Below are 27,860 nucleotides of genomic sequence, written 5' to 3'. Positions count from 1 at the left end.
AAAACCAGCAGGGGGTCATCTGATGGAAAGCAAGCACCGCCGCCCATTCAACCAACTATTTTTTTTAACTATTTTTGTGTTGTGATAATTTCCTCTTGCGCAAATCAGAAATCAAATTTGTCGTTATTTTTCCTAACCATCGGAAAATCAAACTAGAGACCAGAATAAAGTAAAACGGATTCCAGTCTAATACGATATTGTTTTTGTGTTCGACTGTCCAATATCTCAGAAAGCTCTATCAAAATCTACATATTATTTGATACTCAAGGATTACAAATTATACGCTCCCAAGAAGAGGGACTCGGGCACAGATTAGTGATGCCTCAGAGGAAAGTTCTTGTCAACGCCTTGAGACCTCCCCTCCATTATTCTTTTATTTACGTAAATAGTTTTGATTAGGATAAAAAGAGCTTTCGAAGAATTTCTCATTCACGGTATTTGACATCTTCTTTTTAATGTGTACCCGTTTGTACATTCCTAATCATAATTATATCTGTTCTGTTTTTCAAAATTGTGATACCTACTTTTATAATATCCCTCTAATCGTATAAATTAAGAAAAATACCTATGCTCTCAATTTTCACAGAATTGACTGTAATGGTAAAATTATATTCATTTAACTATTTTATGGTACATAACTATATCTTTAGGGACAAAGCTATATTAACATCTTCAACCATTTTACTGTGATATAATATCTCTCTGGGCTCATTTAACACTATGTAATTTTGTAAAGTGTATTAAGACGTATAGCGGTTGTAACCATTTCGTATGCGTAAATGTATGTAAAGAGGCTTTTAAGCCAGTGTCGTATTATATACCTAACAAAATAACCCCTGTGACGGCAAAGTCTCGAAATACGATAGCAGACGTTGATCTGACATCTGAAGATATTCAAGGATCAAGTTAGAATAGATATAAGTTTACGTGTTGGAAAACACGAAACCGGTTTGCGTTTTCCGTAATCTTCGGCTTCGTGGGATATTTCGCAACATATTTATTTATGAGCCTGCGCCTGGGCACATTCCGTGAGCAATTATCATTCCAAATGCATTTGTCATAGTTGTTTAGTTACTAAATAGCAAAATTACTTGCTGGCGTCCGCGCATGGGTCAACTACTTGTAAATATTCGAAATACTCTATTTTACTTCTGAAGTTGAACTTAACTTCCCTTTTTAGTATAACATCATCATCGTCCCAGCCTATACATGCCACTGCTGGGCACAGGCCTCCTCTCAGAATGAGAGGGCGCGGGCTGTAGTTCCCTCACTGGCCCAATACGGATCGGGAACTTAACATACACCATAAAATTGCTTCGCAGGTTTTCAGTGGTTAGGTTAGCTAGTAAATAAAAAATAGCCTGTGCCTGTGTCTGTGTAAGTATTTCCAATGTCTAGCTAACTACACACAAAATTTATGTAGGAACCTAAATCCGTCCAATCGTTTTAGCGTGAAAGAGTAAAAACCACACCGACAAATTTTCGCAATTAAGTAAAATATGGACTTAAATATTATAGTACCTACGATGTCAAGCTTATTTATATGAACACTTCCAATTTCCCGTTGCGCTTAAAGCTCAGTTTACTTGCAAGATTTTTTTTGCAAATAACATTACATTGTGCGGTGCTCGATTGAGCATTTTCAAATCGCAATGTATTTAATGCAAATTGTATGATTTTTCTTGCAGGTCTAAATTGAGCTTAATATTAACTATACTTTTATCACGAGTAGTTCTATGCTTATCCTAAACCATCAGATCAATCAGGTTAAAAAATATTCCCACTAGCCGTTACCTGCGACTCCGTCCGGGTAGAATTTGTATAGCGCTATCCCAAGCTATCTCATACCGAGTGTGGCCTGTAATATGAGCAAATAATAAAAACGTAGATCATACTCCTCAATCTGAACAACATTAGTTCAGCGACTTTAAAAATAAATATATTTTTTTAATTTTTATTACACTTTTAAGTTTTTTCGAAAAAGCAATGTAAAGCAAAAAGCTTGATGTTTGTAGGGTGACAGGCGACGCCAGTTGAATTCTAGGATGGCGTACATTGATAGCAGTCACATGTAAACATCCATCCATCCATCCATCTGCCTGTGATAATTTTCCTTTTAAATTCATTATAGAGCGTCCCACGGCCATACCACGTAGAGAGAAAGTAGGTATCTTAAATATTTTAGATAGAAATTTTACTGAAAGAAAACTTCATGTTTATTTTAAAAACATTTTAAACTAGGTACTCTCTTAAATAGCTTGCTAGTTCTTTGAGAGAGGTAGCTGCTGGCACTTTGGTTTTCAGTCGTGTCAGGAGTCTATGTGTTCTATAATAATAATAATAAATATCATGGGACACTTGACACCAATTGACCTAGTCCCAAACTAAGCAAAGCTTGTACTATGGATACTAGGCAACGGATAAACATACTTATATAGATAAATACATACTTAAATACATATTAAACATCCAAGACCCGAGAACAGACATTCGTGTTATTCACACAAATATCTGCCCCGGCCGGGATTCGAACCCAGGACCTCAAGCTTCATAGACAGGTTCTCTAACCACTTAGCCATCCGGTCGTCAGGAGCCAGGATCCCAAAGCCAATAAGTATAAAATTGTATGTTGACCCGAGACTGGTATTTTGAAAAAAAAAATTTTTCTTTTTCTACATTTCCATGGGATTTGTTTTAATGGTGCTATATTGGCAGTTTGAGTAGATCGATAGCCAATGCGCACGGCAAGTCGTAATCACGACCGACATTTTCGTAGCCTCGCAACTCGCCACGACTTAACGATCCTCACATAGTTTTGTCGTAAAATACTACTTAATGAGTTGGTGGATTACTAAACCTGTACCCTTAGTGTAAGTTTTCGGTTACAAAATACGTCTCGAGTGTTCGCGTTAAAATCTCAATTTATATGGAAACATGAACAGCGCCTCTAGCGGAACGTTTGCGATGTTCGTGTTTCCATACAAATTGAGATTTTAACGCGAACGCGATCGAGACGTATTTTGTAAACGAAAACTTACACTAAGGGTACTGGAAGTCAGGAGGTAACCTCGATCTACCGACTATCTTTCATATTAAGTTGTTACGTAAAATCGCTATGTGTGTCTGTGTATCTGTGTGTTTGTGTGTCTGTCTGTCTGTCTGTGGCACCGTAGCTCTTAAACGGGTGGACCGATTTGAATTAGGTTTTTTTTATGCGAAAGAAGGTTTTTTGATTGCGATTGTACTTAGACATGTTGTATCAAAATCGGTTAAGCCGTTTTTGAGATATTGAACTTTGAAGTGACAAAGTCGGAGGTTTTTCAACTTTTTAAGATTTTTTGCTGTCATTTCAAATGTTTCCATACATTTATCGATGGTTAAAGTGTATCGCGCCAAAGGCGCGACTTAATTTTGAATCAAATTTCAAAAAAAACTTCACTGTGGTGTTTAGTAACCTTTGTAATTTACTACTAGGTATTTACTCTGATTTTATTTTTTTAAGTTTTTATCAAGCAAATCACCACCTACACTACTATAAGTCCTACTTCCTGGTTACGTTCAGAAGGAGAGGGTTTAGGCTGTAGGGCCCAGTGTGAATTGGGAACTAGGAACATGCACATTATCATCAGAAATAAAGCAAATTTATATCACAACACAGACATAGAATTTACACACACCCTTGTAATATATTCATCGCTTCACCTCTTAAATTTGACTGTGTCTTCAAATTAGGATTTCCACTTTATGCCTTCGCGGCAGACGCATCATAAAATACCTACGTTTGGAATAACATTACAAAAACTACCTCCAAACCGTCGCCAACATCTGAATCTGTATTGGATTTAGGTTTCAGAGCTATCATAAAAGACAACCCTCTTTTATGGGGCGTCCCTCGGATGTCTGCGGGTACTCTGCCTTTGCCCTACTTTAAAACGCCTAGAGGCAAAGTGCCGATTCGTAACAGGGTTCCAGAATAAAAATCAAATTCAAACTCATTAAACAATTGAATGTTGTATGGTGTTCGAATAGCAATTTGAAACTTTTTCATAAAATTGTTTTATCGGCCAGCTTTTAATTCAAAATAAGGCGTGTTTTGCACTTACGCTTCAAGCATGCTCAATTTGTTGTATTTTTTGACGATTGTTTCAAAATTTATTCGTTTGTTAAACATAAATATTATCCATCCCCACTGATATTATAATTGCAAAAGTAACTATCTGTCTCTCTGTAATATCTCTTTACATTTAGCCCTCTGAGAAGCACATAAAATGGTTTTCATCCCTGAAAATTGCATAGTTCTTGCTAGATAGCGATAAGCGAATTCTTCCCAAGCGGAATCGTACGCAAAAAATAATCTGTGAGGATAAATTTAAGTTAGGTTTCATGTTTCTAGTAGTTGCAAGGACTAGTCATAACGTCCTAAAATGAAGTCTGCAGGCAGGAATCGACCTAATTTCCGGTCTGCGACGAACTAATCCGGATTTAGTCGAAGCCGCGATAGGCTTCGCTAGTCGCGTTTAATTACGTTAAGTTGGTCGATACGCTACAGCTTAGCGGCAACCTCGGCGTATGTACACTTCATAACACTGATTTTTATATAGGTATAATGCAAGGGATTAACGCATGTGCGTAAGCAAGGTAAAAAAAAGCCATTACTATTACATTTCTAAGGATTTCGTATTTTACTCATAAACTACTAATAATTCTCAAACAAACTTAGCCGTTATAGTTTTCGTTGAAAGTTTGATATACTTACTACAATCCTGAATTTTTTCAAATTTTTCCACCCACTGCTTTAGATTTTAGAGGGGACGCTCGATTTTAATGAAAATTTGCACTTTAAAGTTGAATATTTCGCAAACAAATCACTAAATCGAAAAATCGTCTTAGCAAACCCCTAATTGTTTTAAAAGACCTATCCAACAATACCCCATACTATAGGGTTGGATGAGAAAAAAAAATCACCCCCGCTTTACGTATATGAGAGGTACCCTTAAAAAAAATATTTTATTTTTAATTGTACCATTTTGTTGGAGTTTACCTATATATCCGTGCAAAATTACAGCTTTCTAGCATTGATAGTCCCTGAGCAAAGCCGCGGACGGACAGACAGACAGACAGACAGGGCGAAACTATAAGGGTTCCTTTTTTGCCATTTTGGCTCCGGAACCCTAAAAACCATCGCGCCGCGGCCTATGATACGCCTTGAAAACATGATTTCGATTACAAACTTGCACTAAAGACTCAGAAAGTTTTATCCTTGCCCTAACGAAGTAACCTATAGGACCTAAAACTGTATTATCTAACGCGCTGACGTTCGCGATCGCATTCAACATTCTCTCTCTTTCTACCTTCGTCTTATGCCGAGTGACAGAAAGAAGTGTTGAAAACTATCGTAATTCCAAATGCGTTAGCCATTAAAGGCCCCTGATCATTTGCTTGAACTTCTCGTCTGGCAACTCGCCTTCTCTCCGGTAAGCCGTAAAAGCCATTAGAAATTAACAGCAACGTCCGTCCGAAAAAAAGGACCTAATGAAGATCGATCAGATTTACCCTCTACTACAGGGAGCGGCCATCTTTGATAAAGTGCACTTAGGAACTGTTAGTCTTTTTAGCCAGCAGTCCAGCTGCATTTTCAATTCAAATCCTTCTGAAAAGTGAGCTTCAGCAAAAATGGAGTACGCCAAAATGAGAACTCGGAATGGAATAACCCTGTTTTTTGGCTGTATATGGACGCTTTGTGAAATACACGCACGTCGGGTTGATGATTAAATTGCTGACCTTTTTAGGACTGTGTCGGGGTAAGCTATATAGTACTACATAAGGCGACAAGCAACGAGTTATTGATATTAAACACTACAAGGCTGTAATGTTAATAAAATTTGCCTGGGGTGACTGCAGAATTACTTACTAAGTCTATTTTAAATAGCTTTTACTGACTAACGCACCATTAGTAGCACTTAAAGATTTTGTAGCGCCGTTTTAGGTTAAAGTATGTTAAAGGGTGTTTCAAGGTAAAAAGAAGGCTGCGGGTAAGCAGGAGCAAGTAATACTACTTATATATTAGTTAGTAAATTCGGTAACCCTGATGATAACTATGAAATTTTGACTCCATTTAGGTACCGTAAAAAATAGAATGCACTTAATTGTAGAGTTACCTATTATGACAGTGTTATAATAATAAATTGAATACGTTTTTCTTAAAAAGAAAATCTAATAAAAAAATCTAAAAGATATAAGCCTTTTGCCATCTAACCTTTTTATTGACTGTACTTACATAGGCGAGGTTCAATTCCCGGCCGGGGCAGATATTTGTATGAATAATACGAATATTTGTTCTCGGGTCCTGGATGTTTAATATGTCGCATCTAAGTATGTATTTATCTATATAAGTATGTTTATCCGTTGCCTAGTATCCATAGTACAAGCTTTGCTTAGTTTGGGACTAGGTACAATGGGTGTCAAGTGTCCTATAATATTTATTTATTTATTTTATCTATATTCAAGTAACCTACGTAATGTATGCCAAATTTCAAGTCAGTCCGACCACTGAAAGTAGACTAAAATTAACCTGCAAGTTTTGAAGGAAATAAAGATATTATACCGGGTGTGGCCTGTACTTAATACGAGCTTTACTTCAGCGACATTTAAAAATAATGGAGTCTTTGAATTTTCCTTTTTTCATACAAATTAAATACTGCTATCAATGTACGCCATCCTAGAACCCAACTGACGTTGCCTGTCACGCTACAGACATCAATCATTTTGCTTTACATTACTTCTTCGAATAAACTTAAAAGTGTAATAAAAATTAAAAAACTAATTATTTTTAAAAGTCGCTGAACTAATATTGTTAAGTTTGTTTGAGGAATATGATCTATGTTTTAATTATTTGCTCATATTACAGGCCACACCCGGTATGATACGAGGTGATAAATAAAACCTTGTAAAATATAAATGTAATGCAAAAACGGAAATGGATTATGTTTACTGTCTTCAAACTTGCCGGTTTCATTTCATCTGAAGTGTTGGCATTCACAATACAAATATAAGAAAACTCAAATTCAGGACGACAATTAAACTGTACCCGCCAAAACGCTAAGCATTCTTGTACTAATGAACTCAAAAGAAAACAATCCCGGGTTTCCGTTCTTCAACCGTCACTGAGACAGGCGCAAACGAAACTAATTTCATAAAGAAGAAGAATGATTTGAATTCTTCTGAATTCAAATTATTCTAACGAAAGAATGTACGGAAAATTCATTCATCATCACCCTGGTCACATTTAACGGTCTTTGTTCTAAGTTTGGCTGAAAGGTTCTGCGCCCATGGTCATTAACAAATAAAAAAATAAGTGCAAGAGAAAACCACAATGTAGAGAAAGGTCTACCAACTCCCAAGTTCGACATTCAAAGATTGTTTCCTACTCACTGTTGCAACCTCTCACTTTTGTGCTGAGCGGGCCAGTAAAACACAAAGTTCGTATTTCTAACTTCAAAGTACCTACCTATGCGACCAGATTTGAACTTGCTCCAGCTTGAGTAAATGAAAACACATAACGTCAGATATTGTTCTAACCCGGTTCCAAATTACGATATAAGTTTGCCATGTCATTCAAGGAACCAAGAATTACCCATAAGCTTTTATATGGACGGTGCACCGCAGTCCATTTTACCCTGCTCAAAGGGAGCCGGAAAAATAACGCCGTAATGACATTTATGTCATCCCTTCCGTACCTGGCTGAATACACGTTTAATTTCGGTGATTTTTTTTATCAATAGCCTGTCTAACCATTCGAAGGAAATTTGCTAAGCTTTGTTATTTGGAATTTGTTATTCTACTTTTAAGTCAGTGAGTGGCTAATTTAATGAACTTAAGAACTCGTATTTTCTTTTAGTCATTTTTGATCGTTTTCTGAAATAAACTATGTTCATAGGTATATTTTTGTCTGTTTTAGAAAATGGATTTTAAATTCAAATCGCACAAGTATTGTTCTTGTTAATTTTATACTTAGTCCCTGTTTTTAAACCTACTTTTATTGTTAAATAAAAAGTTTTTATGTACCAGTATTGTTCTACATTAGGTAATAAATGTATTAATGTTTATTCTACTGTGGAAGAAAAACTAGAAAACCACGGAAAACACTGGTTAAATATAATATGTATATGTGAGGCCATATTGCCTAATGTTGTAGGCATAGGAATCATGATCATTTTCACTGCTCCTTTTTGTCACATGGTCTAGAATGAGCGTAGGAAGAGTTGGTGAATACAATCGAGAGCGCCCTCGCTTTAGACAATCTGATCATCGAATAGAATCAAAGCCCAAAGCACTACCGTTTTTTTTTTTCTAATAATGCGTGTTTTGTTCACAGTGCGTGCTGGCCGGTAATAGTTGGACGCATTGACCCGAATGTAGCGGTTTATGGAGAAGTGCACTTACATCTGGAATCATGGTGAGTGCTATTCATGTTCATGTTGAAAGAATTACTGCTGATATTCGTATTTCAATTATTTATTGCTTCTAGTTATGAATGAGTCGGATGAGGTTATGATTCATGTTTACGCTAAGTTTTTATTTTTATTTTGTGACGTCCTTACAATGTGTTTTATGCGGATAACTTCAAAGGATTTGGTTCAACAACTCCACTACATAAACGAAACATCTTATCGAAAATACAAACTGAGACATGAATGCACAGAAAAACCAGAAAAAGAGACCAGCGCTGGGAAATCGAACCCAGGTCCTCAGCATTCCGTGCTGCGTGCCATACCCTACCTACTCTACCACTGGACAGGAGTACAGACACGAATTGTACAGACAGGAGTACATTTGCAAGGGAAACTGCCACTTGCTAGCCACGCCTTTTTTCTATTATAAAAGTGGGATTTTCCTGCAGGTCTGATTGAAAATAATCCCACTGTAAAGATTTTTCATTGGAAGTTTCCATGATGTCACGCCTGCTTTGTGTAAATTACTAGGTAGGTACTGTAAAAGACATTAAATTAAAAGGTTTATCTTCATCATGTCAGTCTATATACGTCCCACTGCTGGGCACCTTGTTCTTGGCAGATGAAAAAGCTAGTTCTTTACAAGTTTTATGGCTCTATTACGAGGTTACAACTTGAACCGAGAGATTTAAATTTAGATATAAATTTACATACAAACGTTTTCTTAAGAGACGTTTTTGTTATGTTGTGCTTCGGGTTAGGTCAGAGAAAGTACTTTAGCTTTATACTTTATTTATCTACCACTAGCCGTTGCCCGCGACGCCGTCTACGATGAATTGGTTTATCACTCTTTCACGTGAACTATGCCATTTTTCGGGATAAAACTATGCTATGTCCTTCCTAGAGTCCCAAACTATCTTCATACCAAATTTCATTTCAAGCTGTTCAGCGGTTTAAGCGTGAAGCGGTGACGAACAGACATACTTTCACATTTAAGATATTTGTAAGGATTTAGCCGTAGTACACATACCTATACAATACAATACAATATAATAACTCTTTATTGAACACCAACAAATAGAAAACAGTACAGCAAACACAGGTATATAGAGATTTTCCAAAGTAAGCAATAGGCGGACTATGCAAAACCTATGAAGGTAGATAGATAGATAAAACGTTTATTTGTTACTGCAAACACACACAGTCAAAATTACATAAATTAGAAAAAAAAGAACACGAACGTACTATACATACGAGTATACAGTGTGTTACCGGCAGCCAGGCCTTTTTTAAGGTAGGTTAAAGTAACGTATTTTCGTAACATTAGTTTAATCAAAAAACTAAAATTCAGACTTTGTTAATTTTCTAACAACATTGCCAGCAATGTACAGCCAACTAAATTGACAAGTAAGTATTAATTCAAGTATTTGTTGGCTGTCATTTACTAGAAAATTAACAAAGTCTTAATTTTAGTTTTTTAATTAAATTAATGTCATGGTTAAGTTACAAAAATAGTGCGTTACTTTAACCTCCCTTAAAAAAGCCTGGCTGCCGGTAACACACTGTATTTATTAACGTAACCAAATAATTACACGCAACAATTACTCATCAGAAACAAATGAAACACGCTGAATACGCAATCAGAGTGATGTCGAGTAATATGTTGCTGGTAATGAGAATTGTTCCGGCGTAAACGAATCCTTGACGTTCACGGAACCCGGAGTACGAGTATGTGCCGTTTAATTCCAATTTAATGTTACTTTATAATTGTTTGGTATTGTCATTGACAATCTGGTTACCGAACCTTACTAATCTTGTTAGGGTTTCACGCACAACTAAATAAGATGAGGGGTGTTATTGTTTCTGAACTGTTTCCATCAGTAAAACATTACTGTTATGTAATTTTATTGTATTAATTTATCGTGTTTTTTTTTATTGGACTGGATGGCAAACGAGAGAGTGGGTCTTCTGATGGTAAGAGATCACCACCGCCCATGAACATCAGCAACACCAGGGGTATTGCAGACGCGTTGCCAACCTAGAGGCCTAAGATGGGATACCTCACGTTCCAGTAATTTCACCAGCTGTCTTACTCTCCACGCCGAAACACAACAGTGCAAGCACTGCTGCTTCACGGCAGGATTAGCGAGCAAGATGGTGGTAGCAATCCGGGCGGACCTTGCACAAGGTCCTACCACCTGGTGTGCCTTAATAGTAGATTATTGTCGTGGCCTGGAAGTAGCCAATTGCTGGCTGAGTATGAGTACTAAACGGACGAGCTTGCGAGTCCTTTTAACTAATACGAAGCCAGGAATTGCTATTCCAGCCGAGACTAATGTAAAGCTTTTCTCAAATATGGTGAATAATTCTGAAATAGAATGAACTTTTCTCAAAATATATAACATTTAATTTTATTCCAATATTTTTCTTATGCTTTCCCGCCTTTTTTTAATTAAAAATAAACTGCAGGTGTATTATTCCACCGAAAACACCACAAGCTGTTTCAGACCCCATAAAAAAAGTCCGGAGTTCCAACAAAATATCTCATTCCGGCCATTAGAATGGGCTGTATACGACTTGTGCCAACATTTCCATGTCCTTTTTAACTAAAAAAAAAAATTGTGACTGATTTGCAGGCGCGCTAATTTATAATTGTCGAGCATGCGCGCCTGCAAGAAGTTAACAAGTTAACATTTTAATTTTTTGCTGACCATAAACTATGCACTTCACCTTCTGATTATGTAAAAAATTATGTCAACTTTTACGGTCATTTTTAAGAAAAGAATATTGTATTGTATTATTATCCTTTTTACCCGACTGCAAGGAGAGGTAAGTAATGTTTTTCGCGCGTATCTTGTAAGTATGTGATATTCTTTTTCATCGCATATCTCTCAAACCGCTGGATGGATTTAGACAATTAATGTATCATTAGATTTATTTATCTCAATAATTCAAATGTCCTTAGATAGATATCGTTAAAAAAATTGTATCAAATAACATCAAATATTTGGGGTCAATTTTTTTTTCGAATACAGCTAATATGGGTATCAAACTCAAGAGCATCTTAAGGATCTCAAAAAACTATATCATGACTTTAATATAGTAAATAATATGAGTTATATTCACTTTAATTGTTATGTTTTGCAAGCGGATTTTTTGATTTTGTTTAATTATTATTTTTAATTTTAGGGTTTTGTACACAAATAAAGTCTCTACACCCTATTAAAGTCACAACATTGTCATGTCTGTCTGTCTAGGTATATACATAGGTAATTCTATTGCCGCTATAACAACAGATATAAAAAAAAAAGTTTTAGCGATTTAAGCGTGAACAGGTAACACATTCGCGTTTATAATTTTAGAATAGATATTCATAGAATTTATATTATTAGTAGAATAGAACAGGACTTCGGATGAAGTCTAGTAAATAAGTAAAAGGATATGCCACTTTTTGGGTCACAACAAAGTCATATTCAAGAAAAGCTGGCAAGACATCAGCTCCTATAGCCCAGAGAGTGTAAATACTTGTGTAAAATAAAATATGTAAGGACACGTCACTCATCAGGCTGGCTGCCAAGAAAAACGCTTGGACCTGCCATGCTAACTTATTACATATAGCTCTAATTATAATAATAGCTCTAGCTTAATTTGAACGAATGCTGTATTGGTTTTCTAGCGATATACTTTGGAAGAAAATATGAAATAAATTTGCTTAAAATTAACAGTTTGTTCCATGCGCATTTACAATTGAATTAGTTTTTCATTTAATTACAGTTAAGTCTCTAAAATAATAAACACTGCTGTGCAGTTTCTTAATTTGTTCTTAAATAATACCGGGGTTTAAATTGAGCTAGCATTCTCTGCGGTTTCCCAAAAATGTCGTACAATTTTAACCCACAATTTCACACTACCAGGGGTAACATTTTCAAATTCCGCTTCAATATTGCACCTAGACGTATACCTATTGGTAGGAAGGTACACGGCGAAATTAAAATGTTTGTATACCTACTTTGGCCAGCTGTCACAAATAGAAAATACTTAAAGTAAATTGAATCTTGTATACATATATATACACAAATGTCAGATGAAACGAATAAGATATTGTCGTATATTTCCTCGACCATGAATCAGATAAGTAGTTAATATAATAAATGATCCGGTTCAGAAAATAACGTCTAATGATTCTGCTAAATAACGTTAGCTAACAACCGTCACGACGTATACATTGCATAATTATATCTAGGTTGTAATACGGCAAACGTTTTCCTTAACCAAAGACGGAGCGGTCGAGTCAGAATGTAAAATATTATAGCGACGATGGGAAGTCAAAAGGGGAACCAGGAAAACTAGACATGGGGAAAAGCGTTACATTTTGATATCAATGACTGACGCTCCCGTTTCAAAAAAGTCACAGTGAAAAGTCACCGTGAGTTTGTCACGCCTGTTACTCGTGTCACTGCATGATATTTGTGACACGTCATGGTCCTGTAATGAACGTTTTTTGGCACACTGTTATTTCAACGTGACTATGTCACGCCTGTTACTCATATCACCATTATTATGATATTGTCGCGGTGCTATTATGACCGTCTTTTGTCATACCGCTATCACACAAGTAATTGATTACTCGTGTCACTGCATGATATTTGTGACACGTCACGGTCCTGTAATGAACGTTTTTTGGCACACTGTTATTTCAACGTGACTATGTCACGCCTGTTACTCATATCACCATTATTATGATATTGTCGCGGTGCTATTATGACCGTCTTTTGTCATACCGCTATCACACAAGTAATTGATTACTCGTGTCACAACATGATATTTGTGACACGTCACGGTCCTGTAATGAACGTTTTTTGGCACACTGTTATTTCAACGTGACTATGTCACGCCTGTTACTCATATCACCATATGATATTGTCGCGGTGCTATTATGACCGTCTTTTGTCACACCGCTATCACACAAGTAATTGATCCACAACAAAAAGTTGGAAAACCCCGACATTGTCTCTTCAAAGTGACTTTTGTCACCGTGACGTTATTTATCAGAAGGAAAATCCAATCGGAGTGTTTTTGTATTAGCGATATCTTCCCAATAATGTGGATAGAACTCGAAAACTAATTAAATAATTTCTAATCTGAGAATTAATTTTGACTCCTAGTAAATAAATAATGCTAAAATTTCCCATAATGTAGGTTTATTAAAGAAAATAAACCAAATTTTTCATTTTTTTGTGGTCAGTATTGGTCAGTCTATTCTAATAGGGAATATTACTGCAATTTTCTGCCGTCAGAGTGCACCACTAGCATAAAACCGTAAACAGTTTTTTGAGTATCTTAAATGCCATAAATAGTTTTTATTTCAATTATTTTTTTGGAAATATAGCTCTAACGTTACTATCGATGTACTCGTAAAATACCATGTTATTTTGTTACTAATAAAATATATATCATGATTTCTATAGGTATATTTCTTTGGTCATAATCTGTCTGAGTTGCGGGGAAGTGATGGATGCAGGTGGCGAGTTGTCGTTCATTGTGGCGTTCTAAGGGGGAGGCCTTTGTTCAGCAGTGGATGTCTTCCGGCTGAAATGACGATGATGATGATGATGATGATGATGATCTGTCATGGCGACAAAATATAAAAAGAACTGACGTCATCATGGGGTTGCGCTAGTGTCGCCTCGTGCGCAGAGCTTTGCCTAATACGAGCTATTCCAATGACAACAACTGCTAGGTACTTTTATTAACATATTTTAAAAGTATGTGTAAATTGTTATCTCCAGGAATTAAAATTTTTCAAGTTACAAAATACATGGGAAAATTGAATTTATCATAAAGGAGTCGCAATCTAAATTAGTTACGATCGATTTTATGAAATTCAATACGGATAGTGAATAAAGTTGCAAATAATTTATTGAATCAGGCGTTACAAAGTTTCACGTCAAAAACATTCCCGTGGAAATACTTTGCAACGCTATTGGAGCTAAATTCAACAATTTAGATGTTTCGAAACATCCCGGGGGTGATGCCAAAAATATTGCAACCGCGTTGCACTCCGACCCATCGAATGCTCCCGCCGCAACGAAAACTTTTACGGGATCCATTAAACTCTATTTTAGACCGAAATGCTAACGGGTGTAATCGTAAATTCCATGTAACAAATATCGAATTATTCGGTGAGGCGGTGAATTTACCAGTTAACGCAAACATCAACTTCCGACCAGTTTAACTTAAATTTTGGCCATTGAATTCACTAGGTAGTTTTACTGACTAATGAAATGTAATTTATGCGGGAATTATCTCGTCTGCGGTAAATTTAAAAGAAGAAAATTGTTAATGTAGGAGCGGTGGATGAGAATTCTGCCCTCCTAAGCCAAAAGGGGCTCTCTCTTCAAAAGGGGTTATTAATACTATTGTGTAGCTTAAAAAATTCGGCATCACATGGTATAAATGACAGAAAAGAGATTTATTTTTCTTTTAGATAGCGCCTTTCGGCTTAGGATGGCAGAATTAGTGGCTTGTAATGTAATGGTTGGTCAGCGGTCTGTGAACTGAATTAATGACAAACTATTGTACATAAATCCTTACCTGTTATTGAATAAGCTACAAATATTGTTTTATACTGCTTTTTTGGTGACTGTACTTGCGTTGTTATACAACCTATGTACATATACTATTATGTACCAAATTTCTTGCCATCCGACAACTAGGAATGGGTCAAAATGAACTTGCAAGATTTAGCCCAAAAATAATCAGCGCAAGTTAAATAAAAGCTTGTAAAATGTGTACGTAAAATGAAAAAAAAAAACTATTATTATTTTATAATATCATTAACAAACAAACACTCGAACAAGTATGTTTCAGTAGTTTTAAGCATTGCAAGAGCCCTCTTTTGTCACGCCTTAGCATTAATAAACATATTGTATCTGTTCCGAATTTTATTTCCCACCTAAAGAGCTGGTACATAAACTTCACTTTCTTTTCATTGTGTCTAAAGGAAATGAAAGCTATGGTTCGCCACGATAAAAAAATGTCTTCACCACTTCCGTTGAGATCCGCTTCCTGGCCCTATACTTACTACGCAGTACGAAATTCGAACTTCGCATCTTGCCGACCCGCTGACGCTTATATTATTTAATACGAGAATGAGAGGGACGGTACGATACGAACTTTGATTTTCGAATTTCGTAGTAGCCCCTGCTTGGAACGCGATCACGCAGATGATTCGGGAAATTGTTTTTTTACGTACGTATACATACATACAGTTTCAGTACCTTCAACCCTTTTTTATAATTTTAGAGAAAAATCTCGTTGGGTTATATGACGCATATTCATAATATAACTGAACTTAACTCTCATTTCACATTTATATTTCTGATGGGACATTATACAGACTTAAACACATATTAAACGTCCAAAACTTGAGAACAAACATGCGTATTATTCATACAAACATCTGTCCCGACCGGGAATCGAACAGAGTGTTTTGTAAAAGAAACAAAATACGCTCGAGCGCCGACATTCGAGCATAAAAGCTCCAAAAAAAATTGGCATATTCAAAAATTTAAACAAACGACGCGCCTGTCGAGGGTTTCAGAACAGCTGCGGTCTAGGCTGAATGAAATTTTAACAAGGCCGAGACTAAGGATGAATTAGAGGATGTCAAAATGAGACCGGTAGTACTTTAAATGCAGCGGAATTTTTATTTTTATTTTTGTTACATGAAAAGAGGATAACACCCCCAAAAATTCCTTTTTTTACTAACAATTTTCTAAATCAAAGAAAAGAAAGGATGAAAGAAAATACATTTATTCACAACACTAGACACAACAACATTTTAAGTACAAATCGACAACAGGAAGAAATGAAGATAATAAGAAGAGATAGGTTCTAAACAGTTTAAAAAAACCGGCCAAGAGCGTGTCGGACACGCCCAAAATAGAGTTCCGTAGCCATTACGAAAAAATTAAGTAAATTTTTTCTAAGGGTTTCGTAAAAATCGTTATAGCAACCTCAAAATGGTTTTAAAAGATCTATCCAACGATGATACTCCACACTATAGGGTTGGATGAGAAAAAAAAATCACCCCCACTTTACGTCTATGATAGGCACCCTAAAAATTTTTTTTTTTAATTTTTTATTATACCATTTTGTCAGCATAGTTTACATATATATACTTGCAGAATTACAGCTTTCTAGCATTGATAGTCCCTGAGCAAAAACGCGGACGGACAGACAGACAGACATGGTTAAACTATAAGGGTTCCGTTTTTGCCATTTTGACTCCGGAACCCTAAAAAGGGTGTTTTTATTTTTTCTCACTTTTGTGACATTTTTTCAAACTCAAACTCAAACTCACAAAATTTATTGAGAAGAAAAACACAGTACAGTTTCAGTTCAGTTTTCGTACAGTTTACATGGTTTTTTATAAAACTGACTGCATTGTATGGAACGTTGAGTACTCACATTTTTTTATTTACAAAAACTAACAGCACTCGTGATTCTGAATTACGTAAAAATTCCAAAAATGGTACACTTAAAAGTTAAGAAGCCCCATTAACCTACTTCTTCAAATTATAACTTTACAAACGCGACTGTACGCAAATACCTATTTTAGTGCTCTTATTACCATAGGACTTCATAAGGAAGGAAGCTTTAATTAGAACAAAGAAATCAAAACCGACATCAACTATTTATTTAACCGCTTCTATCAAATTTCCATCCTCAGCAAATTCGACAAAGTTTAAATTAGAAAGCAAACTTTACCGTTCTACGTAAGATCTTATTCCACTATCTACAGTCTTCGTTAGCACGACTTTGAAGATATTTGCACCATGCAAAACTGCTAGGCAACTTAATCAACAGGTATAAAAGCAATTGCGAGTTGGGAACAAATCTGTTATGAAAAATAACTTGTTATGTGCAGCTTTAACAAGGAGATTATTAACCTCGTGAGTCCTCGCGTACTTTACAAAGAACAACTTAACACTGATAATAATAAATCTAAAATGTACTTTATAACGCACAAGTTGTTCATTGAATTATGGATTGTAAAAATGTAGAAATAATATCCAAAATAACAAATCTAATTGATTATTTGATTTGTGAACAATCCAGCAATAGTAAATTAACTTTGGTTATGCACCAAAGTAAAAAAAGGTTAATAAATAAATGTGTTTCTGTGTAGACTGACAAATAGAACGAGTATTTAACAAATATTAATCATTATGCATCAGTAAACCAAAACGTTAAACGACAAATAGAACACAACAAATTAAATTTTGTTGTGTTCTATTTGTCTACATCGTACTAAATGAGGTTTAGTCAACTTTACTATATATAGGTACACCTACCTACATAATGTTGCTTGTCAAGGCAGACCTAGATAGAGTTGGTTTGAGAAGGTAGCTTTGCCACGTCTGACGTTTCAAAAATAGGATTTTAATTCAAATTCTTTATTAAAATTCCTCGCAAAATCTTCCTTCTAATAACAACGCTGGAAGCTCAACTGTCCCGCCCTTTTATTCCGCGGGGGCGCTTTTAAAAGTTACTGTCTTAATTAATTCCCCCTATATTTGTAATGTTATTCTACATTAAAGCACTATTCAAAATAATTTTCACAAGTGCTGCAGGGAAACTTCCGCTACCTAGTTCTACCCGCAAAAGTTGTAAAAAGCGATTACGAAAAAAACAAGTAATATGTTTCTACGGATTTCGTACTGTGTACGGAATCTTCCATGCTTTATATGTTTGTCTTCCATATTTTACACCATAGGCTGCTATTTACCCTTAAACTATTAATAATTCTCAAGCAATCTTGGCCGTTGTAATTTTACTTGTAAATGTGATATACAAGCTACCATCCTGAATTATTTCAAAATTTTCCACCCAACAGTTTAGATTTTAGAGGGGGGGACGCTCGATTTTAATCAAAATTAACACTTTAAAGTTGAATATTTCGCAAACACATCAATGTCGAAAAATTCTCTCGGAAAGCCTCAATGGTTTTAAAATACCTATCGAACGATACCCCACACTATAGGATTAGTCGAGAAAAAAATCACCCCCACTTTACTTCTATGGGAGATAACCTAAAAGAAATTTTAATAATGGAGAATTAATACAAAACATAAAATAAAGGGACGTAAAATACACACAAAATTATATAGAATTGCCGGAGAGACAATTAGCGGTATTGGTGGAACTCCAAACCCCTCATACAGCAAGTGCGTTTCCCATCTAACAATGTGAATATCATTCAAAGGAACCGTGAACTCAAAGTATGCACGTACAGATTAAATATTTCGTGGAATTGAACCGTCACGAGTCATGAGCGGTTTGGAATAATTAAGTATTCATACAATTTTCAAACTCATTCTTTATTAAATGATGTCGGCACTGTTCTCGGGGACCACTTTGGAATGATTTCAGGTTAAGTTGGATTTGATGATAAGTTCTGTTGTTGGAAAATGTTTTTAATTATCACCTTTGGGTCATAAGCCTAAGAGCTTTTAGTGGCAGGTTAATTAGCCCTTAGGGCAAGAACTCTTAGGGCTTTAGTGTTCTAGGCTTGAAAGCTAATAAAGCTAAGGTTATTATTAAAGCTAAGGTTTCCATTAGTAACTCATAGAGAACTGACAACAGAGCAAAATGAAAATGTACCAACCACCCTTCTCATTTTCCCAAGCTTGATTGCGCTCGCTAGCGATTTTCAGCTTTATTTTACAGCAAGCAAGGTTGGCTTAATAACTATGGGAGCTAGGAAAAGTAAACCGTCTATATTCTGTGCGGCAGATGCAGGCTATAGAAATCTTAGGTTGTAGTAACCTTGACCCCTTGAGCGCGCTCACTCGCGTTGGTACTCAAGACCTCATGCATGCATGCATATTCATAAGGAAGTGTTTATTTTGTTAATATTGTTTGAACCGTATCATTTATTTTCAGTGGAATAAAACTATTGTGGTGATTTTTATATTTTTTAATATTAAATTTGGTTAAATACCTAAGATTAATGCAATGTGTAGAAAAAATTTAGCCAGAATGCTGGCTGGCTGTACGTAATGACGTGAACATGCAAAAAATAAATTTTACTACTAGCTTATACGTTTTTTTTCTGCAGTTCGAGGTTTTTCGTTTTCCTTGCAAATCTGGACATCATTAACCATTTCAGTAGGCATTATTATGGTCATTACAAGTCAAATTACAGCCAGCATTTCTTGTAGCTTATCAAGTGTTCTTTGCAATAGTTAGGAAACTAATGATCCGTATTTGATTGTTTCAGAGTTTGATGACGATCATCAAGTTCGGGTACACCCTAGTGGTGGTAACGCTGCTGCTGATGATATGGGCTTCGCTATCAAGAGCGCTAGAGGTGAGCTCATAATTGATTTATTACAGTACAGCAACAGATGATTTTATCAATAAAAATTATAAATTTTTTTTTAATTTATGAACTCGACTGTACTACTTATGTTTTACAGATAATTGATAGCACGTAATATAAATAACGTCACGCTCTATATAGTGCGTTCTGTGTTCTAAAAGGCGTAATCTTATATAAAAATTTAAGAACCATTGAAAGAAATTTTAATAATAATATGTATAAAGACAAAGACGTTTGCAATGCAACACAGGTGTCTCTGAATGAAAAGTACAAAAAAAAATATTTTTCTCTACAGTTACACGTAGACACAGGGCATCCGCCATGTCTGTTCCAAGCCCTATGCACGTGCTCAAAACCTGCTGGAGACCTGGGCATCGTGACCTGCAAGAACGTGCCCATTCTGCGCGTGCCCGCAGCCGTCAATGTCTCTAAAGTCTTCACACTGCAGCTCACCGGGAACAGGATTAGAGACCTAGAGCCACATTTCTTTCAAGCTACAGGTATGGTTAAGTACCTATTTATTTTTGAATCTCGATATATCATCATCGTCATATTGGCCGCAGGACTGTGGAACATAGGGCTCTCCACAGGCCAGTTGCATCGGTTGGAAGCGGCCCACATCCACCGTGAACCAGCGGCTTTAACCAGGATATCCATCCATCTTGTTGGTGGACTACCTACGCAATAAGTATACATACGACATGTTATTTTTGATTTCCTTTAGCTTTAAGAGAACATTCAACACGTCCACCTAACTAAACCTTGTGTGACGCACGTGTGTTGTAGGTGTTCGTCCAGTGCTTGGGCTTTTTTATCAGGTTTGGGTGCATTTATTTTGTTTCCTTATAAAAAGTTGTGTAGCTACAGCAATAGGGTTCAAAGTAGATCAGCAGAGGCACAGTATATTCATCATTTTTACATCCAAAATCGCACGAAACCGCTCTGTAATCCGAGTAGCGCGGTTTTGTAGGAGGAAGTCTAATGATTTTAACTAAATTAAAGCTTATTAACAAAATTTGACTTTTTTCATTCCAGGTCTCTACAGGCTGGCGATAAACCAGAATCCATTAGAGACGATCCAAGAGGAAGCCTTCTATGGTCTGGACAACACGCTGTGGGAGCTGCAACTGAAGCAGGATCGTCTGACCAGTGTGCCCAGCCGTTCTTTACGGTATTTGCAGAAGCTCAGGCTATTGGATCTGACAGGTAACCAGATTGTAGTCTACAACATCATCATATCAGCCGTAAGACGTCCACTGCTGGACGTAGGACTCCCCCTGCCCCCAATAGATCTCCAGTTTCCTCAGTTGGAAGCGGCCTGCATCCACCGTAAACCCGAGACTTTAACCAGCTCATCCGTCTATCTCGTTGGCGGTCGTACTTGGCTGCGCGCCGTGCCGATCCACTGTCTCCATTCGAGAATTTTTCAGCCCCCAGAGCCATCTGTTCTCCGTGTTCTATGGCATGCCCATTTCCACTTCAACGAACTAATTCACTTGGCTATGTCGGTGATCCTCGTTCTTCTATGTACCTACCTGCGTATCTGACTGTAGAACGGAAGCTAAATTGAATTGAAATCCATCTTTATCCGTCATAAGTATATCCATAAAAACGTATTTACGATTATAAACAATACTTATCAAGCAATCACACAAGTCCCTTTGAATTTCAAACATAGATAAAGATACAATTGTTATGGAGGAAAACAAAGCGATTAAAAATATTAGAAACGGAAAATTTATTCCAAGGCAGTTTCAATTTTTTTTAATCATTACGTTCCAGGTAACGAGATAACTGACATATCGGGCGACAACTTCCGAGGCTTAGAGAACACGCTGCAAACGCTCATCCTGGCTGACAATTCCATCGCCAATCTGCCTGTGGACGCGTTTACTGGGCTGCCAATGCTGGAAACTTTGGACTTGCGGGGGAACCATCTGGCAATCATAGAAACGGGCGTGTTTCGGGACGGCATGAGCAGACTGAACAAGGTGGGTTAAATTTGGATACCAACTAATCAATTAACGAATTCAAAGGTTTACTTACTAGTGAGATAATTAATAAGTAATTGGGGTTGTCTATTTTTAACCGACTTCAAAAAAGGAGGAGGTTCTATGTTCCATTGTTTGTATTTTTTTTTATTTATGTATGTAAACCGATTATACCGCCAATTGTGGACCTATTTTCAAAATTCTTTTTTTATTCAAAAGGGTATTCTTTTGAGGTGGTCCCATTGTCATCAACTCAAGATCTGATGATGGGATCCTAGGGAAATCGAGGGCAAACCTCAAGTTTTATAAGCACACCTATAGCGATTTTGGTATTTTTAGCATTAAGATGAGCATTTACATTCAGAAAGTATCATTTGGTAACCTAGACCTGATGAAGAAGACCGTAGATGACCAATGGAACTCGTCAAAGCTAAGTTATGCTCGCTCGTCTATAAACAATCATGATTAACATACCTAGATAAGCGAGTAAGGAGAAGCTTTAAGTTAATGATTCTTTTGAACTGATCTGATGCTGAAGCCAGAAAGTAGGCAACGGAACTCTGTTATAAAACAACGTAACTAAGTCGTGTTTGGGCTTAATGAAATCGTTGTGAGATGTACTTTGGCTACGAATCAAAAAGTGAGAAATAAAGAATTTTTTTTTGAAAAGCCAGCAGGAGTGTAACAATAGTCGTCTACCTCACCTATATGTACATACAATGGGTTTTAATCACTCCTGCTGGGTCATGCTGAGTCACCGACTTCGAACTAGTAGGTACCTAGAAAAGTAGGGTTTTGTAGTCGGTTCCATTTTTTATTTTTTTGGAGTCGGTTTTACTTTTTTGTTAATTTACAATGTAAGTATAGTAAATTGAAAATCATGTCGAGGTAAATGCTTTTGAAATCGTTTCCTGTATTTATTACATTTTAACATAGTATAATGACACTGACAACGAATTTATTATACAAAAAAAACAATGACCTTCATGTAAATTTCAAAACTCTGACTTAAACTGCACAGTCCAGTTTTTTTTTATTCTGTGAAAATTAGAATTCAAAAGGGTACGAGTAGAAGTCATTGAATAAAATAGAATTATGTAAAGTTTGAAAATACTTTTGAAAGATCATGATGTTGTCTGTTAGATACTAAGTATAAACAATTGATCACTATTACAGCTTCTTCTCGGAGACAATCAGCTAACATACATCCCCTACGAAGAGTTGGCGCCTTTGCGGCAATTGCGGGTGCTAGACCTTTCCAATAATGTCATCAAGCAAGTCCCGCCGCTCCACGATTTGAATGGCATCAAACTGTCTCTGGATTCATTAAAGTGAGTAAAACGTAGCAATTCATATTTTACCCGGCCAGTTGCCAGTTTTCAAATGGAGTTATTGCAACTTGTAGATGTTTGTTGTTGCTGTCGTTGCTGGATCGACGAGCCAACATGAGGGTTGAAAAATGTGTGAAAAGATAATGACGACCATAATCATACTGTTTCTCATCAGGAATACAAAGACTTCAGGGTTGTTGACGTATACTCTTCCTTGACTTAGTTATAGTTCTAATACTCCTTTAAAAGTATCATAATTATGTTTCAGATTGGACAACAATGTCATCAGAGTCCTCTACCCGGGATCGTTCAAGCACTTTAATGTCCTAAATCAGACGTCACTTGATGGAAATCCCATATATTCCCTAAGGGTAAGTGTGTATCAAGTTAACAATTTGATTAGTTCTTTGACATGTTCTTTAAGTAAATTAAATTTAACCTAAATGGATTCAAAATTACGATTCCTTACTTTAGAACGTCTTTTTGATAATGCCTCTCCAACTATTTAAGGTCAGTTATCAGCTGCTGAAATTTGTCTCTGTCCCGTGCAATTTCATTAAAATCATAAATTTCATTAAAATCGTGTTTAATTTAGAAGTCTTGTGTACCGAATCACCTTATTTTCACCCCTTAGAATTCTTTCAAAATTTTGATCGTGCACTTTAATCATCATCATCATAACAGCCATAGGACGTCCACTGTTCGATATAAGCCTCCCCCTCGCTCCGTGCTTAACTTTACGTTTTGGTATTTTGATTAGACGTAATTTAAAAAAATGATATTTAATTCTTTTTCATTCATTTACAGGAAGATGCCTTCAGAAACGCCAAGATACGCTCACTTTCCCTCCGAGACTGCGGTCTGTCTGAGCTGTCACCAGCAGCGTTCGCCGGGCTGGAGAACAGTTTGCAGTCCTTGGATCTGTCGGAGAATAACTTGACTATGATCTCCAAGTTTATGCTTAATAAGCTTGATTCACTGCGGTTCTTGAACCTCAAGGAAAATAAGGTGAGTACCTACGATTAATGAAAAACTGATGCATGTTACTTTTTAGGATCACGTATCTCAAAAGGAAAAACAGAACCCCTGTAATTTGCTGTCTGTTTGGCTGTCCGTCTGTCGAGAGCTTTTTTCTTTGAAACCCGTGAATGTATGAAGCTGAAGTTAATACCAAATAAATACTCTAGTCTGCTAGATATCCTTTGAACTACTGAAAAAAAAAAATTCGTAACCAAAAGAACCTTTTGGATACAGCCACTCTTTGTTATGTCAGATATTGGTGCTGGTGGCTGTACAAGATATACCTACCTTTTATCGACTTAGAAAATTATTTTTGCAGGTGGACATAAACTTGATAGCCACAAACATACCCTCAGAGTATTCGCAAATTTCATTCAACAACTTCCAATATAAGTTGTTCTACTTAGACGTCAGTGGTGCGTCCTCTATTGATATGAGTTTGCAGGACGTCAGAAGGTAAAAACCTTTTACACATACTATTATTTTCCTAACATAACTATAAGCCTCCATCAACCTTTTTTATTTCTTGATAAAACTACAAGAATACCAGTACTATTTATTTGACATTAAAGAAATAAAACCATTTCAGTATGAGATCCCTGCGCTACCTTGCAGTAGGAAAACTAATAAGGCGCAGTATTAGAGCAGAGGATTTCTTAGAGTATGGAGTAGAGCTAGAAGATCTCAAGATTTATGGAAGCACTATAGATAGAATCGAATCGAGCGCCTTTGAACACGTCAGATCCATCAAGACTTTGGATCTTTCCGAAAACAATATTGATTTCATCGACCCATTCGCTTTTGCTGAGGTAAGATCGATACAAAAAGCAACATAGAGTATGCTTAAGCAGATTATAATTGTTTATATAGAACTAATTAAATAAAAATTATACTTACAGTTGCACAGTCTAACGACGCTAAAAATTGCCAATGGTCTGGCTGATAATGTAAAAATTCTACCATTTGAACCATTGAAGGCTCTCATTGAGCTTCAAAATCTTGACCTAAGTAACAACAAGCTAAAGAATGTTCCAGACACGTCATTCCACTTCTTGTATAAGCTCAGATCCTTGAATTTACAAGATAATTCTATTGACCACTTTTCTAAAGGAACATTACAGGTACAGTGTTTGCATAGTAATTAAAATTAAATAAGAAGAAATTGATCAAGAATAGTTTCAAATAAAAGCTTGAAATTATATTTACAGGGAGATATCCACAAACAATTAGAATCAATCTACTTGTCTCATAATCAAATGAGACAAATAGTACAGCACACTTTTGTAGATCTCAGAGAGCTCCAGGAAATATTTATTGAAGATAACCTAATCGAAATCGTACAGAGAAGAGCTTTTACAAGTCTTGACAACCTAAAAGTTATCAGATTAAAAGGAAACAGAATTAACGAAATCACAGAAGAATCTTTCCAGAATCTGCCTGCTTTAGCTGAGTAAGTGGCAACAAAAAAATAAAAGAAAGTGATGTTTATACTAACTGGATGAAATTTACTAATCCATTTTCCCTTTCAGGTTAGATATATCCTTTAACCGTTTGTACACGTTTAAATTCTCAATTTTTGACCAAGTTGGATCAGCAACAGCATTAAAAGTTAATGTTTCGTACAATGAAATAATTTCCCTGGCGGATTCGAATGCACCGAGTTTCTTCACTTCAAACTTCTATGCGCCTCCTAAGGCACAAAGTGAGTATAACTACTTATTATTATATTATTGAATCGTTTCTTTAAAATTAACTTTTATTAACTTATATTTTTACTCTTTCTTTTACTCTCTTCGTGCTTATTAAGTGCACCGTTTATTTTACATTCCTACTTGATCTTTCACATTATTCTATTATGCTTTAAATACTCTAATTTTCTTATTTCTTCCTATTTAACTTTTTTGCACTTTTCTTTTTTTTTGCTTTGCGTACAGGATTGTTTTCTGACGAAGAAATTACATCCAACCCAGGTGGCTTATTTTAACTTACTGTGTTGTCCCGTTTTTCTTTAAAAGCTATTTTTTTTGTAATTAGCTTACTGTAGTCATGTTTTACTATTTTTTTTTTTCAGATCTCGGGACAGTTTCAGTAAATGTCAGAGTTTTGGACTTCTCCCACAATAACATTACATACATAGCACCGTATTACTTTAGGTAAACTTAAACTGTTTGTTTGTTCTAAAGTACACCATTGTCTCGATTCAAAAATGAATTGGTGTCATTTAACCGACTTCAAAAAAGGAGGAGGTTCTACGTTCCTACGTTTGTATTTTTTTTTATTACTTTTTTATACCCGCAGGCACGCAGATTTAACTTTATCAGAACTCCGACTGTCTCACAATAAAATCAGGAACGTCACACGCGACGTGTTTGGATCTATGATCATGTTACAATATCTAGATTTGTCCCACAACGAAATTTACGATTTGGAATACGATTGCTTCAAAAAAGTGAAAAATTTACAGGTTAGCCTATTATTATATTCTTTTAACATTCATAACAATATCAATTTCCGGAAATACCGTTTTTCGTTTTACACTTTTATGGCGTATTTTCTTTTCAGATATTGGATTTGTCTCATAATCACTTGATAGAGATACCATTAGAAATATTCCATGATATGCAATATCTGACGTCAGTGGATTTGTCTCACAATCGACTCAGAAACTTGGCGGATAATTTGATAATTTCACCGGCATTGGAAAGGTAACTATTCTGCACGTTCAATTTAATAAGAGCTGAGATTTTAACTTGTAGGTATTTCCAAGATGTTTTTCCTAATAGCGCTATCCGGTCAGTTCAACTACCACTCGTAGCTACGCTTTAACCGTTAATGTTAAGGAACAATGTAGAAAATAATTCGACCTTATATTTATTTGATTGCCTATCATTCAATATATTTTTAGGCTGGATTTGTCGGAAAATCAACTATCCAGAGTCCCAACAAGTTGCCTGTCCACTGCAGCAGCAGCAAATCTTGTTGAATATGACTTGAGTGGAAATACCATACCATCAATCGCTATTTCTGATCTGGTCCAACGATTTCGGGTAAGTTATTAAAGATATCGAAAATTTGCATTGTAGTCAGAACTTTTGGAATACTAATTCAAGTAGTTTTGAAACTAACAGCTTGATTGATATCGAAATTGTAAATTTAATACGTAATTGTTTGTAAATTTATGATGCAACGTATTTTGAATCAATATTTAAAATTTAACTTGAAACGTGATTGCGTGTGTTATGTGCATAATAATTGAAATGATACTTCATTTGTTATTATTAATCCTTAGTAATCTGATTAAAATGTCTGACCTTGTTTGCCATAACTGCAACCCCGTGTGTTATAAGATTAACAAGCTCCGTAGTTACATAATGCCAGTGTGTGCGTAGTTTGCTAATGTGTTGTCCTATCCCTGCATGTGACAGCACCCCGATCAGATGGGCGAGTACTGGCCCGACGAACAAGACTACAGCGATGAGTACATGTACCACACGGCTAGACGAGATCAAACCAGAGTGTACCATCAAAAAAAGCAATATCCGCAGAATATTTTGTATAAGGTAGAGTTTAGAAATTCAAATTACACCATATTTCGGATGAGGTCAAATTTTTGGTTAAAATTTTGTCACTTTATTAATGAAGCTTCTGAATTGGAAGATGACTATGTCTACTATGTAGT

General features: G+C 36.0%; 1 protein-coding gene across 2 annotated transcripts in view; it reads left to right on the top strand.

Annotated features, from left to right (window-relative positions):
• The window catches only part of chp (leucine rich repeat containing G protein-coupled receptor chaoptin), a 65,904-nt gene that overhangs the window by 31,609 nt on the left and 6,435 nt on the right, over positions 1-27,860 (top strand). The window contains exons 2-19 of one of the 2 annotated variants that reach the window (XM_074096100.1): positions 8,375-8,455; positions 19,738-19,827; positions 20,135-20,339; positions 20,875-21,045; positions 21,622-21,830; positions 23,007-23,161; positions 23,430-23,532; positions 23,969-24,169; positions 24,501-24,637; positions 24,771-24,990; positions 25,081-25,302; positions 25,390-25,631; positions 25,711-25,883; positions 26,253-26,334; positions 26,480-26,645; positions 26,744-26,886; positions 27,087-27,228; positions 27,607-27,741. In XM_074096100.1, the coding sequence (XP_073952201.1) occupies positions 8,453-8,455; positions 19,738-19,827; positions 20,135-20,339; positions 20,875-21,045; positions 21,622-21,830; positions 23,007-23,161; positions 23,430-23,532; positions 23,969-24,169; positions 24,501-24,637; positions 24,771-24,990; positions 25,081-25,302; positions 25,390-25,631; positions 25,711-25,883; positions 26,253-26,334; positions 26,480-26,645; positions 26,744-26,886; positions 27,087-27,228; positions 27,607-27,741 (2,799 nt within the window). In that variant the 5' untranslated portion in view covers positions 8,375-8,452. The remainder of the gene's footprint in view (positions 1-8,374; positions 8,456-19,737; positions 19,828-20,134; positions 20,340-20,874; positions 21,046-21,621; positions 21,831-23,006; positions 23,162-23,429; positions 23,533-23,968; positions 24,170-24,500; positions 24,638-24,770; positions 24,991-25,080; positions 25,303-25,389; positions 25,632-25,710; positions 25,884-26,252; positions 26,335-26,479; positions 26,646-26,743; positions 26,887-27,086; positions 27,229-27,606; positions 27,742-27,860) is intronic. The other variant, XM_074096101.1, reaches the window with a different exon arrangement.

This window comes from Choristoneura fumiferana, chromosome 13 (genome assembly GCF_025370935.1).
Source record: "Choristoneura fumiferana chromosome 13, NRCan_CFum_1, whole genome shotgun sequence".
NCBI lineage: Eukaryota > Metazoa > Arthropoda > Insecta > Lepidoptera > Tortricidae > Choristoneura > Choristoneura fumiferana.
The sequence above is the reverse complement of the archived record's forward strand: the minus strand, read 5'-3'. Positions and strand labels throughout refer to the sequence as shown.